This window comes from Crinia signifera, chromosome 4 (assembly GCF_055691185.1).
Source record: "Crinia signifera chromosome 4, ASM5569118v1, whole genome shotgun sequence".
NCBI classification, from domain to species: Eukaryota; Metazoa; Chordata; class Amphibia; order Anura; family Myobatrachidae; genus Crinia; species Crinia signifera.
In genome coordinates this window covers 208,296,761-208,313,939 of record NC_139220.1, presented here as the reverse complement: position 1 = coordinate 208,313,939, position 17,179 = coordinate 208,296,761, and the positions used below count along the sequence as shown (strand labels likewise).

Genomic DNA, 17,179 nt, shown 5'->3' with positions numbered 1-17,179 from the left:
ATCCAGCACGTTGGATTTTCCTAATTTACCGATTTAAACCAAAATAATGGTCATGATCGGCAAGTAAAAGCCATAGATATATGTCTGACATAAGTCCATATATTTTTAATCAGTAACTTTCAAAAGCATGATGCTTTTATTATTATAATTTTATTTATAAAGGCGCCACAAGTGTTTCGCAGCGCCGTACAAAGGAACAATACAGGGAGACAAAGCTTGGCATTACATTGAATAAATAACAAAAATACAGTACAAATAAAGAGCGCCACAGTTCAATACACATTACAGCTTGGATATAAGTAGTGAGGACTCCATCAACATACAACTAGAGGCTTAATGCCAATGATGGAGAGGAGTATGCGGACAAAGATGGTCACTGAGTGTTGGAGTATAGGAGAGCTGTGAGTGAAATGTGAAGAGAAGTGGGCTTTGACAACAGGAGGGAAGAGGGCCCTACTCGGAGGAGCTTACAATCTAGTAGGAAGGGGAGACAGACAGATTACAAGAGGTGCAAGCGAGTGGGTGGTAGTTAGTGGAATGTAAATAGTAGTGTTCCTTCTAGGAACCAAATGAGGCAGGGCGCTGGAGGGGCGGACCGGGCACGCCGACGTCACTAGAGGGGGCGTGCCCGGGCCGCCGCATCACCAAAGGAGGCGTGCCCGGGCCGCCGCATCGCACATGGGGGCGTGCCCAGGCCGCCGCATCGCTGAAGGTGGCGTGCCCGGCCATGACTACGTGGGACGTAGCCATGGCCGGGCAAGCCCCCTTCAGGCGACGGCCCGGGCACTCCGGCGGGACAGACTGCAGGCTGATTTAGCGGGGTGCTGCTAGAGGGGCAGGGCGCATTTTGCCCTTTAAAAATCGGGCAGGGCGGGAACACTAAAACAGGCAAGGGGTCGGAGAACCATCTGGTTTATGCAGTGGAAGGGTATGCTTTGATGAATAGGTTTTCAGTGCCCTTTATGTCTTGATAAACGGCTTTGCCCGAAACGTTGACACAAGTTATTGGTGTTTGACTGTTTATTTGTGTGAATCTGCCGCCGTGCAGTATTGACAAATCTTGGGAGTGCCATCCTGCCTTTTCTGCTCTATCTATCTATCTATCTATCTATCTATGTGAGCAGCTTTTAGTTTGTAATAGTAGTGTAAAAAGGAAACAGACTAAAGTGCTCTTCTCTGACCACTTTCTAGAAGCAAAAATAATGGTACTTGTTTCCTAGAAGGGCGCCCACGATTTTGATCTTAGGCATCGCAAGGAAAAAAATCGGAACACCCTCCTGAAGCGTGGCGAGGGCAGCGAGCCCCGTGAGGGGACACTGATTACTTAACATGTATTCCGCGTTCGCTTGCCACGCTTCGGGCTCGTATTCTGCGTCCGCTCGCCACACTTTCTATACTCAACTCCACGCCGACGTGGATAGTGGGGGTATGAAAAGGTCGGAGAACGCGTACCGCTGCGCTCGCCACGCTTCGGGTTGGCGTTGATCGTGGGGTGGAGTTAACAATTGGGGGGGCCATTTCACACTTCAGGGTGGCTATTTGGGGTCTGTGGGCAATTTAACATTGTTCCCTATGTAAAATCGGGTCAATTGGGCCATTTAACATTTGGGCAGATGTATGATCCGTCGATATGGGGGAGAAGGGGTATCAGCGCACGTTAAGTGCACTGATACCGCTTCTCCCCCATGTATGAAGCAGGTGAGATGCGGTAAAGGACAGGGGCGCTATGCGCCCCTGTCCATATCGGCGCTGCTATCAAAATGATAGCAGGCCGAATGTATGAACGGTCAGCATCGCTGACCGTTCCGCACGAAGCCTGCTTTGGCTTCGCCAGCATCAGGCTGGCGAAGCCCTATCTAAACAGCAGGGACAGCGCTGTCTCTGCTGTTAGGTCTGGGCTGCGCTGGGGATCTCGCGTGAACAGCGAGATCCCGCTGCTATGATACATCTGCCCCATTGTTCCCTATGTAACATCGGTAATTGCGTCGGTTGCATCGCATGTGATTTTTTGGCGGCATGCGATGCAACCGACGCAATTTACATTTTAACATGCATTTCTATGTAAAATCACGGACATCGGTCGCATCGCATGCTATTATTATGGGATGCGATGTACATGCGATGCCCGCCGTTCTAGGAAACAAGTACCAAAATAATTCACTCACACACACACCTGTTTGTTTTTTTGTTTTTTTTAAATGCACGTTGTGTCTCCCATATCCAAAATGCTTGTTTCTATGGAGGGATACCACATTTTTCTATATGGAGCAATTCCATGAAAACATGGATGTAGCTAAAATGCAAAAGTCAATACAGGTGCCAAACTGGCTATTTTCAATCTTGCTGGATCTTCCTCAGTGCATGGCAGGGCTGCTGAAGATCCAGCAGGATTGAAACATGTTGGCACTTTAAAGATCTATTGCCCAGTCATTGGATGATTTTAGATTGACCACCCAGGGACAGATCAAGGAGTTTCATTCTCCAGTGCTGGTCACAATTGTGCTCCCCTCATTTTAATGCAATTTTTTTTTATTGTATTTTTGTTGGATACATGAGGTTTCCTATTTCTACTTGTATTTTACCACTTAGATTAAAAATAATTTTTCCAAAACGATACCTTGATATGCTTTGATCCTTCTAGTAGATTGTGAGAAGTGGTACCCCTTCCATCCACCCATGTACTATATATGTTGTCTCTAATGGTGTGTACACACGGTAAGATTTGGCTTCCGATGTTCTCGATATAGAGAACATCGGAAGCCAAATCGCATGCTTTTTTAGGGCTTGCGAGCCCGATGCGCTGCCGATGCACGCTCCTGTGTGAGCGCAAATCGGCAGCCAGATAGAGAGCACAGGCAACACTATATAGTGCAGATCTGCACTATATAGTGTAAATTGTTCCCCTCTTGCAGATCTGCACTATATAGTGTAAATTGTTCCCCTCTAGCATGCCATGAGATGCGAGTCCCGATGCGATCTGATCGCATCTCACGGCATATCCTGCCATGTGTACACACCATAAGTGGTATCTTTTCATGTGAGTGACAGACATAATTTTAAAAGAAACCTTAACGTGATTATTTCAATTTCTTTTATTGTAAGTTCGGGTAAGCGAGACTCCTTATTTCTTGTGAAAGATATACTTGTATGTACTTCCACTATCCATCTATCATATTCCAGTGGTGGTGGCGACTCTCAAGCAACATCTGAAACCCTGTTTTTGAAAGGAACCACTTGGGGACTCTGAGTTTCATATTACCATAGAACATACTACACATTGGTTTCTGTTTTATTATTGTTTTACATGTCTCAATATCGTGAGGAGGCCCTGAATGAAACATTGGACCATCTGCAGGGAAGTTAATTGTTTCTTATACCCCTTTTCCACTAGCAAATTCTACCCGGGTTTTTGCTCGAGGACGCGCACCGACACGGGTTTTTTGTCAGTGTGAACGTGTCCTTTACACAAAACACGGGTAGAGAGACCAGGGAATTCTACCCTGGTATCTACCAGGGTAAAACACGGCAATGACACGGGTCTGTGCGCAGTGTAAATGCACATTACCCGTGTTTTAGATCCGGGTAACACGCTGAGGCCGGTAATTGGTTCTTCAGGGGCACCAGAAGATGATGTCATCTGCTGGAGACGCGCCGGAAGACGCTGGGAGACGCTGACCACGAGGAGGCTTCCCAGCAGCAGCTCCTCCGGCGCTGGCCACAAGCAGCCATCGCAGCACATTGCCTACGCTGGGCACAAGCAGCCATCGCAGCACATTGGCCACGCTGGGCACAAGCAGCCATCGCAGCACATTGGCCACGCTGGGCACAAGTAGCCATTGCAGCACATTGCCTCCTACCTACGCTGGGCACAAGCAGCCATCACAGCCACAATCCCTGCGACGCTGGGCCCAAGCAGCCATCACAGCATTACCTACAACGCTGGGCACAGCAGGTATTTGGACAGCAAACCATGTCTAGCCATAGTTGGACAGACAGTGAGATAAGAGAGCTGCTTAATATTAGGGGAGAGGAAGAAATAAGAAGACAGATGACGGGTACAGTAAAGGATACCTTTGTCTACAAGAACATATCCCTTATACTGGCCGACAGAGGCATAAAAAAAACACAGCAGCAAGTGGTGAACAAATTAAAGGCACTACGAAAGCAATTTATGAAAACACACGACCATAATCGTAAGAAAAGTGGCGTAGGACGTATTGATTGGCCATATTATGAGCTATGCTACAGTGTCTTTGGCAAAAGTGCCCTAACTAATCCCATCGCACTATCATCATCCAGCTGTGCCAATAGTCAGATGTCAGTAGAGGAGGACCATGCCGAAACACAGCACAGCCTCCCCAGCTCACAATGTGGACCATCATCCCCACTGCTCGTATCAGACTGCAGTTTGGAAGAGTCAAGCATGAAGGATGATTCCGTCAGCGCTGTCATAAATGAGGAGGTAGAGGCTTCTCAGCCGGAGACTTCACAGGCACCCAAGTCGACGGAGATTTCCCAGGCACCCAAGCCCACAACTTTGCGCTCCAATAGTAAGTATTAAATTTGCACAGAGACAAGCACATACACAAACATTATGTAGTGGTGTCAAAACTATCATACTTCAAGCTCCTTTGGTACTACACATCCTAGCATGCTGTGTCATAGTTGCTGCAGTAGTCCATACGTAAGACCAAAACTTATGTTAACACATGGTGGGATATGTGGATACTTGAATGGCAACCTCGAACAATATTACACCGCAATACCTTTAAACTATCTTTGAAAAAGGATTGAAAACATAATGGGCAATGGATAGGTAGTGTGTATGTGCCGGAAGGCCGCAAACATGTGTTGGATAAACTATGCAAAGTTTATATATCATCAGTGTGTAACAAATCATTTTTTATCCCTACACAGTCTATAACGTTCCCAAAAGGAAGCCGAAACCAAACAGAACAGAACAATCTGTGAGAGCAATGACAACGATTATTCTGGAACATCTACGTGAGGCGGATAGCGATTTGAATGCTCATGAAGATGCAAGAATTGCCCGTTTTTTAGCATCTGAAAAAGAAATGCATGATTCTTTTATGTCACAAATAGCGGATATGCATGAGAGGCAGATGACATTGTTTGAGCGTATGTTTAGCCGTATCCCTCCCAATACCCAAGCACCACAAAAAGACCACACACAAGTGGCATATGGCCAGTACAACTATGACCATGCTCAGTATCCTAACACATCAACCCCACAACCCGAACAATATCGGGTTTATAGGCAATTGAGTTAGGCCTGTTGTTGCTACAGCAATGTTTGTATGTATCTTTTCAGGTTGTTAGGTTTCTGCACAATGTAGGTTGAGAAGCCAAAGTTGGGCCAGTTGGTACACATTTTTTATATATAATTATTTATATACATAGAAGGGCAAGTAAAGGTCGCAGTACTAGGGTGCTCTTTTTTTTTTTTTTTAAATATATAGTATATCTAGATATACATTTTCCTACCTCAAGGATGTACGTTCTTAGGCCTGAAATAATTAGGTCCACGTGATAACTATAGAATGGCCATAGCAGAGGGGAAGATGTATGGATCAGTGATAGTGCTTTAGGCCCTCCTATCAGCTCCAAACTGTTAAGTGTATGAAGGGTTTCTGAAGGGACAGTTTGGAGCTGATAGGATTGCCAATTTATGACTTCTTTCACCCCCCCCCCCATCACTGCGTCATACATCTTCCTCCCTCTTGTGTTCTCTTTGCACTTATATTTTTGCACTCATAAATGTTTACCAAGCCATTTTGTACCTGCAAGTAAAGGTCGCAGTACTAGGGTGCTCATTTTTTTTTTGTTTTAAATATATAGTATATCTAGATATACATTTTCCTACCTCAAGGATGAACGTTCTTAGGCCTGAAATAATTAGGTCCACGTGATAACTGGAATGGCCATAGCAGAGGGGAAGATGTATGGAGCAGTGATAGTGCTTTAGGCCCTCCTATCAGCTCCAAACTGTTAAGTGTATGAAGGGTTTCTGAAGGGACAGTTTGGAGCTGATAGGATTGCCAATTTATGACTTCTTTCCCCCCCCCCCATCACTGCGTCATACATCTTCCTCCCTCTTGTGTTCTCTTTGCACTTAGATTTTTGCACTCATAAATGTTTACCAAGCCATTTTGTACCTGTATGTCAAGTTTTGAAAACATACAAGAAAGTTTTTTGACATGTTTTATAATTATACTTCAAGTATACAAAAAATGAATAAACACAAACTGTTCAACCAGCAATATTTCTCTGTGTCCCTTACTGCAACATTGATGTAAGGTTTTGAGTTATTGTGGCTCTTATCCGCTCTGCGGCAACGCTATGCACCCCCTCATAGCCTGCTGCATCATGTACGTTTCCCAACAACTCCTGGTCCAGCACATTCCACTCAGGAAGAAAGTTTTCCTTTTGCAGCTCACATATATTGTGCAGAATGCAGCAAGCTGCGACAATATCTGGCATGATTTTTAAGTCCACATCATTCCTCTTCATGAGGCAACGCCAGCGTCCTTTTAATCGGCCAAAAGCATTTTCAACTGCCATACGGGCAGAACTGAGGGCATGGGTATATGCAATCTGTTGTGGCGACAGTTGAACATGCTGGGTGTAGCCCTTCATCAACCAGTGCTGCAAGGGGTAGGCTGCATCACCAATGAGGTGGACCGGAATTTCCACACCATCAACAGTCACCGATTTCTGTAAAAATAATTATATTTATTCCTGGTTCAAAACATAAATATTGGTTTATGGGTGAACATAAACTGTAGGGTACAAATTTCTTACCTCTCTAGGGAACAGACATCCACCTAGCTGGTCCTCCGCAATACTGTACAGATCTGAATTGGCTAGCACCCTCGCATCATGTGACCTACCGGGCCAACCTATGAACACATCTGTGAAACTAAAAAGAATGGTATATTACATATTGTTCCTCCAAATAAAATGCCCATCCTTACAAAAAAAAATAGTAAACTATTGCTTACCAGTATTTATGGTCCACTACAGCTTGCAGGACAATAGAATGCCACCCCTTGCGGTTATAGTAGTCTGCGGGGTTATCACGGGGGGCAATGATGGGAATGTGGGTACCATCGATTGCTCCACCACACTGAGGATATCCACGCCTCTTGAATCCCTTGACAGTGTCCTCTAGCCGCTGTCCTTGCGGCAAGGATATAAAGCGCTGGTATAGGGTTTTCAGCAATGCCCGTGTGACTTGGTATACAATCTTGCACACTGTGCCAATTCCTACACCAAATAGACAAGAGAGTGTTCTATACTCTCCAGGGGTAGCGTACCACCAAATAGCAATTGCTAACCTCCTGCTGGGCTCAATAGGCTTCCTGAACTTGGTGGTCTGTTTCGTGATGGCAGGGGACAGTAGTTCCAAAATATAGAAAAATGTAGCACGGGACATTCTGAAATGTGCCATCCACTGTTCATCCTGGAAACTTAGAACTGTCTGCATGAAAGCCTCCCCATGTCTGCGATCTCTCATCCACATTCTTCTGGTTGGTGCAGTGCTCATTTGCAGGATGGTGGAAACACTCGCTGATAACAGCACTCTCCTCCTCCTCAAATAATGGCGACGAGCACTCTCCCTCTCCGCAAAGAATTGGGTCCTCCTCCTCCAGCGCAGCAGTAGGTAGCAGAGTGTTATAAGCTGCATCAAGCTGTCCATGGCAGAATAGTACAGCAAAATACTGCAAAATGTCTGCAAGCCCAGCATAGACACAGCTACTCTCTCTGACTCCATTGCTGCAATGCTGCAAGAAGTAACCACCCACCACCCCTCCCCTTTGTCCCCTTTGTCCCCTTTGTGACTTCAAACTGGTTTGGACTGGAAAAAAGCTATGTCTTGTGGGCATTCTTGGGATTTTTCAAAGTTTACCCGGGTTTAGTGTAAAAGGCTCCGACACGGGTATAACACGGGTCTGTGCGCAGTGTGAACAGTGTTTTTACCCGTGTCTTACACGGGTATGATCCGTGTTCAAAAACCCGTGTTTAACACGGGTTGCAGATGGAAAAGGGGTATTAGTGCTTGTTGTCGGACAGATCATACCTTTTTGTATTACCCATAGTAACATGTCTCAAGAATGGTGATTAATTTTCTGCCTTTAAAAAGTACCCAGATTTATCAAGGAAAAAACTTATGCAGCCCACACACGTGCCGATGCCGGCGGTGCGATGCTGTACGATGGGGTGCGCGCTCCCGCGGCACCTCATCGTATAGTACAAAAAGTATGTGCTGCACATACTTTACTAGCTTTTTCTAGCACAGCATCGCATCGCATGCACAAGGCATGCGATGCTGTGTGTGCTAGTTAAGCCCACAACGCACGCTGGAATCGGTGCGTGTGTGGGCTGCATTACACAAGATAGAACTTAAGCTATTTTAGATCATATTTATTGGGGGCTATTGGTATATAAGAATTTGTTCTCATTAATGGTAGCGTTTGTATAATGAATCGAGTATCACTGTAAAAAGCGATTAATTTAATGGTGGAATTGCCCTAATATTGTATTTCGGAATATTTCATATATATATTTTCAGATCTGGTAGACGCAACCGGTATATACAATTAAAATTTGAACGGACATTGACATTTGTTACAATGGTTATGAACAATCACAAAGCTGCTGTAAGTATCAAAGCAGATCCCTTTACAACCCTGATACATAGGGGGAGAATTCAGCTTGGGATACATATACCTCTTTCACATGGCTATGCCGAGTCAGACACGTTTACATTAAACCTGGGTTGCCGATTATACATAGGGGTTATAACCTGGGTCCAATTGCTGAGTTGGTCAACCCGGGTTATTCAGTGTGGTGCTTTTAGGCAGCAACCTGGCAAATACCCAGGTTTTCTGTGCGATGTCGTAGGGGTAATAGGGAGATATTCAGTTTGTTTAACTGAATGTAATCTGCTATTGCTAATCAGCAAATGGTGTCCATATATAATGGTTTTGCCTCTGAAGCCATACAGCTGAGCAGGAAAACCTGCAACGGTGGCATCAACATAAACGGATCACCATCAGCAATTCATAATCAACCATATCACCCCCACATTTAAAATTCTACAGGTATAGATTACATGAACAATCACCCCTGATTAATTTAAACTAGAACAATATATTACAATTATATATAATCTTTTACAATCATTGTTTATTTTACCATTTATAATACACATGCTGTTGGCATGGGTCTTTCGAAATACATAATATAGGAAGTGTGAAATACTGGTGTTTACTTACACAGAATGAGTAATGCGGATGTCAACAAACAATACTTAAGCGTCATACAAAAGAATGGGTTTTCAAGGCACAACTGTTGTGCAGCCAGTTGTACACAAAAATGTGAACCACAAAATATTTTAGCAGGACATACAGCTACACAAATATGCGGGGGAAAAAGGATGGCCCAAATCTAGTCAGGCCAATGAGTGCAATCCAGGCCAGGATAATTTATCTCTAGCTCTATTTCTGCTCAATTCCATATTTAAATAAATGAGGCACAAATATTAGTGGAAGGTAAACCACCACATACTGTGCTCACAGATAACTTTAAGCCACTGAAGTTAAGGGAATAGCATTTGTCGAAAAATAGTGATACTACCCTTTATTAATTGAATCTGTACACAAACTTAAGAAGTTTAGAATCAACAATGCAGGGGACGGCAATAAGTGGTGCTTAAACTGCTGTAGAACTACAGATTCCAGCATGCCCTGCTATTTGTCCATGCTAAATCTGTAAACGGTAGCAGGGAGCCACATATTGCCAGACTTAAGGATTTCTTTTATTAGGCATATGATATTTACCCTCGGGTCATAGGCCATTCAATTTTAGGGTAAATAAAGATGTATCAAAAGAAACATCTGATTATATCTAGTACATACATCTTAAACACATCACTATTTGACCTTATGGTCTTTAAAAGAAATTGCAGAGTCCTTAATTAGTGATAATCCCTTCCTTCCAGGCAATCGATGACAGACAGTATATCATGGTTTCGACTGCAGATGTAAATTTGCGTCTACCATGCACTGGGGAAAATAATAATAATAAAACTGATGCATGTCCAGGTAGGACAACACCCACTTCATCTTAAAAAGTGGGAGTTCTGGCTCCAAAGCACACTAGACTACGATTCCATCTGCTTTCAATTCAGAATAGGAGATTCACTATTTTCAGCCAATCCTGTTCACTACCTTCAGTGGCTTAATCCTGTTGGAAGCACAATATTCCTATTCATGCACACAGGGTATGCTGGCTTTCTGTACAGTTTCAAATTATTACTTGATTTTGGTTTCATTTTTTTATGAAATTGAGACGAGAATATACATAGACCTGACCTGGACTGCACTCATTGGGCCAACTAAATTTAGGAAATTTTTTGAGTGATTATTTCTAAACATTTATTGGTAAGCACTTCAGCTTCATTAACAATTTGCATATTCAAATTCAGAATGAGACATACTGATAATTATAGCAATAACAAAGAATAAAAGTTCCTGCAATTTCTTCTTCAAAAAAGAATTTGAGAGTACAATGTAGCCAATAAGGAGATATTTAACAAAGTAGTTACTGTAATTCTGCATTTTTACAAAAAAAAAAGTTAAATCTGCATTAGAATAGTAGTACTGGTTAAAAACTTTTAAACAATGTGTGGTCGATTTTATTTCATAGTGAAAATTTGAAAATAAGTTGTGATAAAGCTTTACATCAATTCAATTTGGGACAAACAGTCATTGCAACAGCAGCACCATCTCATGGCCTGATCCCACTCCGGGACTCACTGATTTTTGCACGCAGCCTTATATTGCATGCAAAAATATGCTAATTTAGTGGTACCATAAGTGCAGCACACAGACTCATGGGGATGAGAACTTTGCTTACAATTGAATACTAAGAATTAAGTTTTAGTTAGACTTCTCAATGTTTTAAATTAGATGTATGTAAATGCATATTTTTGTTCAGAAAAATATAATAGACCAGACAAGTATTCCTTCATTGGAAAAGTTGGCTTTCCATGGTTATCCTAATATGGGGCAGTACGGATGGTGTAATGGTTAGCAATACTGCCTTACAGCGCTGAGGTCATGGGTTCAGTTCCCACAATGGCTCTAACTGTGTGGAGTTTGTATATTCTCCCGTACTTGTAAGCTCCACTGGGGCAGGGACTGATGTGAATGTTCAAATATTCTCTGTAAAGCGCTGCGTAATATGTATGCGCTATATAAGAATGCGCTATGTATGCTATATAAGAAACTGTTAAGGTACTTGTTTCCTAGCACGGCCACAACGATCATGATCGTGGCCATCGCATGCACTAAAAAATCGGGTGTGATGCCCGCGATTTCCCCATAGGGAACAATGTTAAATGCATCAATTTACCCGCGATGCCCCCGATTTTCCATAGGAATCAATGTTAAATGGCTCAATTGACCCAATTCATCATAGGGAACACTGATAAATGGGCCAGAAACCCAAAAAACACTGCTGAACAGTGAAACGCCACCCCACGATCAACGCGAACCCGAAGCGTGGCGAGCGCAGCGGTACGTGTCCTCCGACCTTTTCATACCCCCACTATCCACGTCGGCGTGGAGTTGAGAATAGAATAGTGTGGTGAGCGCCGTGAGGGGACGCGGATACCTGTGAAGCCCGCGAAGGGACGCGTTTACCTGTGAAGGTATCCGCGTCCCCTTGCGGGGCTCGCCACGCTTCGGGCTCGGTGGCTCGCCACACTATTCTATTCTCAACTCCACGCCGACGTGGATAGTGGGGGTATGAAAAGGTCGGAGGACGCGTACCGCTGCGCTAACCATGCTTCGGGTTCGCGTTGATCGTGGGGTTGCGTCAACTACTTTTGGGGGGACATTTCACTGTTCAGGGGTGTTTTTTGTGTTTTCTGGCCCATTTACCATTGTTCCCTATGATGATTTGTGTCAATTGAGCCATTTAACATTGATTCCTATGGGAAATCGGGGGCATCGCGAGTAAATTGAGGCATTTAACATTGTTCCCTATGGAGAAATCGGGGGCATCGTGTCTGGACCATTTAAGCCTTTTTTAGCCGCATACGACGCGATATTGACTTTTTACAATGCATTTCAATGGGAAAATCGGGGGCATCGCGTCGTATACCACTAAAAATGACACCCGATGCCCGCGATTGTGGCTGTGCTAGGAAACAAGTACCACTGTTAATAATAATAATAATAATAATAATAATAATAATATACTGTCATTCTAGAACTTTGCCTGCATTTTCAGCAGGATTAAACCCTCTAAATGTTAGTATATGGAAAGAAATGCATTTTATGAATTTATGTCTTTTTTTTAATACTGAAGGTGCATACACACAGAGCAATATGATCGCTGGCAATATATTGCTCAGCAATCATATTGCTCAGTGTCCAGTTTTCATCTGCAACCAGAGATGGTCGCTGATGAAAATGACACACTGCCAGGGGAAGAGGCGGGGGAAGTCGCTGGTCGGAGGAGCATGCTCCTCCGACCAGCGACCATTAGGGGACTGAAAACGGGAGCACGCACCCGGCGATTTATCTCGGGTGCACACTCCAATCACTGGCAATATGGCCGCTCAGCTACCATATTGCCAGCGATAAGTGTACAGTATGTACACACAGAGCAATAAGATTGCTGGCAATATATTGCTCAGTGTCCCGTTTTCATCCGCAACCAGAGATGGTCGCTGATGAAAATGGCACACTGCCAGGAGAAGAGGCGGGGGAAGTCGCTGGTCGGAGGAGCATGCTCCTCCGACCAGTGACCATTAGGGGACTGAAAACTGGAGCGCGCACCCGGCGATTTATCTCCGGTGCACACTCCAATAACTGGCAATATTGCCGCACAGCTACCATATTGCCAGCGATAAGTGTACAGTGTGTACACAGCTTTAAGGTGTGTACACACGGAGCAATATGATCGCTGGCAATATATTACTAGCAATATACAATAGCCCACTTCCACAGGCAACTCTTCCCACCCCCTACTGCGTTTACTGTTACCACTTGTATTCCTCTTTGGGGGTGTAACATGAAATAGCCCTTACATACTGCATACAGTATTTACTAGTCAGCTTTTCTCACTATGCCTTTGACATCTAAAATGCCTACTAACTGTGATACAAAGATTGGTTCCCAGCAATTCGTAGTTAAGATTGTAATTTACAGCTCTGTTAATACTTAATAGACTACTGCTGGTCTTGTTAAATCTGATTGATACCCTACATTTGTTTACAGGTTTAATATTCATACACATTTGAAACTTATCTTACATCCTTTATTATATAAACGTTAACTTCATAGACATACTCATTGCTGACTTTATGGAAAGAAAAATGGAAAATGTATTCATTATATAATGTTGTTCACGGATAAATTTTGTTACTGCACTCCATAATATGCAATAAAAACAATTTTGAAAAAAAAAAAAAAAAGTATCCAAACAATCATTTTTAACCATTTCCCAAATGTTTGGGATTTGTTTACAGGCATTGCCAGATTTTTTGCCCCCCACCAGATAGATTGGACAGACAAATCTGTACCTAGCTTAAAGTTGTGGACGCAAGCAACAAAAAAACTATAATGAGACACTTTTCAAGCAGTCACAGAAAACTACAGGTAGCACACATATCACCACAACAACACAAGGACCAGGGCTGGTTTCAGTGTCACAAATAATTGTGCAGTAGTTAAACACAATTACCAATATCTCCCCACCACTATACAGTAATATCTGCCCAGGATACAAATGTATGTTCCCTGTACAATTGTATGGAGCATTCACAAATGCACATGGTTGTTGGAAAGTATTAAAAGCAGGAACATGCTCATAGACAACAGTTATCCATGTGGCAGGAAGTGTAGCAGCAGTGTCATTCCAAAAAAAAGATACATCAACAAACAAAACGGAAACTTGCTTGGTACCAATACTGGAAGTAATGACCTCTGACTGGTAACATTACAGCTGTCCTTAACAGTGTGGTGACATTACTAGGCATTGGCAACACTAATCACACCATTGCAGGAGCCCTGGCATTTCTCACAGTGCCAGGCTACCTGAATCACCAAGTGCTGCCAGGCACCCCTACCCACCCAGTGCTGCCACTTCCAGCCCCCACCCAGTTCTGCGATTGACAGGGCCCCCTACCTACCCCCAATTTCTGGTTCTTCCAAATTGTGTCGGGCTGTCTCACTGACCAGTACTACTGGCTGCTAGGTGGCATCGTGCAGGGGTAGAGCTGGCTCACCTTCTCCGCTGCCATCTGTATGACTTCCTCTAGCTCACCCGCAACACCACCCCCTTTACAATACACCCCAGATCATTACGTTCCCCGGTCCTGATACCTGCTCCCTGATAACTCGCACATCAAGCTTCTCTCCAGCATTTGTCTTCCACCGTACGGCACCTCTGCCCGGGCATCTACCACCTTGCAGACCCCCTAAGTACAGCGCAGCGCTCAGCGTATACTAAGCACACCCTAAACAAGAGCCTTCCCACGCCGCCGTGCCCCTGCCCTTCCCCCACTACCTGGGTCCTGCGTTCCGGGCTCGGTTCCGGTCTCCGGTAAGCGTCCACCCGCTCCTCTCTGTCACAGGGGAAATCCCGCCTCCAACACCCCGCACAGAGCGCGACAGCTTATTGGCTAAGGTCATACGCCCATCATGGACGTAAACCAATTAACTACCGAGATCAACCATAGCAAGGAGGAGCAATGGGCGGAGCATTGCGCCACGCCCCCGATCCTAGGCTCCAACAGGCAGGCGCGAGCGGAAAATGGCCGTCAATGGAATCAGAAGAGAGATCCCGCCCATTATTCTGCTTCAATCACCAATAATACCCCGCCCTCCTTTATCGCTATTGGCTACCAGCCGGAGATGGGCGTGTAGCACCAACACGAAGACCACCCTTATACCACGCCCCTATATGAGGGCACGCCCCTTCGAGTGGTGTTTACATGGGAAGAAAGGAGCACAGGCCTGAACGGCGCCGGCGGGTTATGGTGGCGGGTGACGGGGTCTCGGGGAGCCAACCAACTCACTGCGGAAGGGACCGGGGCGGGAAGTTGCTCAGAGTTACACGAGAAGGGGAGTGTAAAGGGCGGTGACCACTTATCCCTGGTGCCTCTGTACGTGTGCGATGAGCTGGGCAGGCAGAGTGTCCGGAGGAGGAGGGGGGGGGTAACAGCGGCGGCTCACACCAGCCGAGACTAGGACACTCGCCCCACATGGCCTGGTCTGTAGAGCAGTCCCGCACTGGCTACACGGCCCGGCGGTTCTATACACAGGCGGTACAGTGCCTGTGTGTAGTGTGGGGAGAACCGCAAAATGACACACACCGGCGGCAATACATGTACCCCTACCGCGCTCTGCATCAGCGGCCCCTGGGCGCCGGCAGCTATGGGGAAGGCATTGCCTGCATGCTCGCAAAAGGGGATGCGTAGGTGAATTAAACGCACAGGCTCCATAGCAACGAGCACATGTCCGGCCAGCACCATTCCCCCCCCAACCCCACGTTATTGTTATTCGTCCCATTAGGCAGCTCCTGGTGCAGTGGGAGCCCGGCACCCCCCAGCCCTGCACACGGTGACAGACAGCGCTCCCATGCGGCATCAGCAGTGATCTGGGTACGGGAATTCAAACCGAGATCCTGGACACCCAGGCCCGCCTTACTCATACAAGCCACTGACCGGGGCTGCTTTCTCAGCGTAATATGGCAGTGAGGCTGACAAGTGGGGACAGGCATTAATGCAGAGGCATGCCCCCAGTATAAGCTCTCCATGCCAGATGTCAGCTGGAGATGGGCATGCGCTGTGTGGTGCAAGCTGTACTGCTGGGACCTGACCTCACCACACACACAGGGGTGCACTGTACCAGGGGGAGTGTGACAGCAATATACCCATAAATTCCCCTATGGGGTCTCGGTGCGGTTATCAACAGATTGCTGCCCGTTTCCATGCATTACACCGCCGTGTGCTGAATGCAGCCGCTAGGAGCAAGCACTACACCACCGTGTGCGCGATGGTGAGTGAGTAGGGCCGGTGTAACCTGTAATACTAGCGGGGAAGGGACCGATGATGCTCCCAGATCAGAGCCTGCCAGCGGCTCCCCGTTGCCAACATATGGACGACACTACCTCCGACTGTGCCAGCGATGGCTGCAAACTTGCGCCCGGGCTCAGCTCTGACATTTCTCCGCTTTCTTAGCCTCATGGATCAGTATACACAGGAGCCCGACATGCCCTACACCCCACAACCCGCCGCTGATCGGCGGCGGACGCCGGCCAGTGGATTACACAGGCAGCGGCAGAGTTACAGGGGTGGCCCCGGCTCACGTTACCCACACATCTCTAAGCAAATGTTTTATCCTGATCCACATTATGAGCCGCCGCCGCATCCTCCTCCCCCTCCTGCACACTGCCGCCCCCTCCGTTACACCGGGTATCAGCTCGTTGCCCGGTACTGCTCCTGCCTCTCTTCCCTCCCCCGTCCCCCCACCACCACATATCCCAGATCAGGCATCTCTACGGCATTTATCCTCCGCTTACCCCGTACAGCGCCTCCCTCGTCACATTTACCACCTTGCACACCCCGGAGTACAGCCCAGCGTACCACGCTCATTACACCCCCCCCGGGAACTCGTCCCATCCCGCTGTACCGTGCTCCTGCCCTTCCCCCTACCTTGGCTTTGGGTTATGCGCTCGGTTCCGGTCTCCGGTAAGCGTCCACCCGTTCCTCTCTGTCACAGGGGAAATCCCGCCTCCGACACCCCGCACAGGGCGCCACCGTGCGCGACAGCTCATTGGCTAAGTTAAAACGCCCATCATAGACGGGAACCAATGCCTCAATAGTTGAAAATGACAAAGGCGGAGTAATGGGCGGAGTCGTAAGCCACGCCCCATGTCCTAAGCTCCAACAGGCAGGCGCGAGCGGAAAATGGCCGTCAATGGAATGAGAGGAGATATTCCGCCCAGCATTCTACTTCAATCACACGCATGCCCCGCCCCTTCCATCGCCATTGGTTTACTGTTGGAGAGCTGGGCGTGGCATACTAGAACTTTAGAGGCCATAGGCACGCCCCTTCGTTTCGTGTTTACATGAGAAAGG

The 17,179-nt window shown here is 46.2% G+C and overlaps 2 protein-coding genes across 7 annotated transcripts in view; one reads left to right on the top strand and one right to left on the bottom strand.

The window, feature by feature from the left end:
- SIN3A (SIN3 transcription regulator family member A) overlaps positions 1-16,908 on the bottom strand; it is a 55,508-nt gene extending 38,600 nt beyond the window's left edge. For 4 of the 6 annotated variants that reach the window (XM_083183631.1, XM_083183635.1, XM_083183636.1 and 1 more), the window contains exon 1: positions 16,754-16,908. The gene's annotated coding sequence lies outside the window, so the exon portion shown is untranslated. Of the gene's footprint in view, positions 1-14,420; positions 14,538-14,604; positions 14,819-16,753 lie in introns of those variants that run through there. The other 2 variants (XM_083183632.1, XM_083183634.1) reach the window with 2 other exon arrangements.
- Positions 3,378-6,274, top strand: LOC146074921 (uncharacterized). The gene is made up of 2 exons (XM_083183630.1): positions 3,378-4,550; positions 4,918-6,274. Exons 1-2 carry the CDS (start codon positions 3,971-3,973, stop codon positions 5,289-5,291), a joined length of 954 nt encoding a protein of 317 aa, XP_083039756.1. The 5' UTR covers positions 3,378-3,970; the 3' UTR covers positions 5,292-6,274.
- Positions 16,909-17,179: the final 271 nt, after the last annotated feature.

What these genes read in the sequence shown, in the direction of transcription:
- LOC146074921 (XM_083183630.1), top strand. Translation starts at nt 3,971, where the DNA reads ATGTCTAGCCATAGTTGGACAGACAGTGAGATAAGAGAGCTGCTTAAT. An exon ending in CACAACTTTGCGCTCCAATA is followed by an intron (nt 4,551 to 4,917) that starts GTAAGTATTAAA and finishes ATCCCTACACAG; the next exon opens with TCTATAACGTTCCCAAAAGG.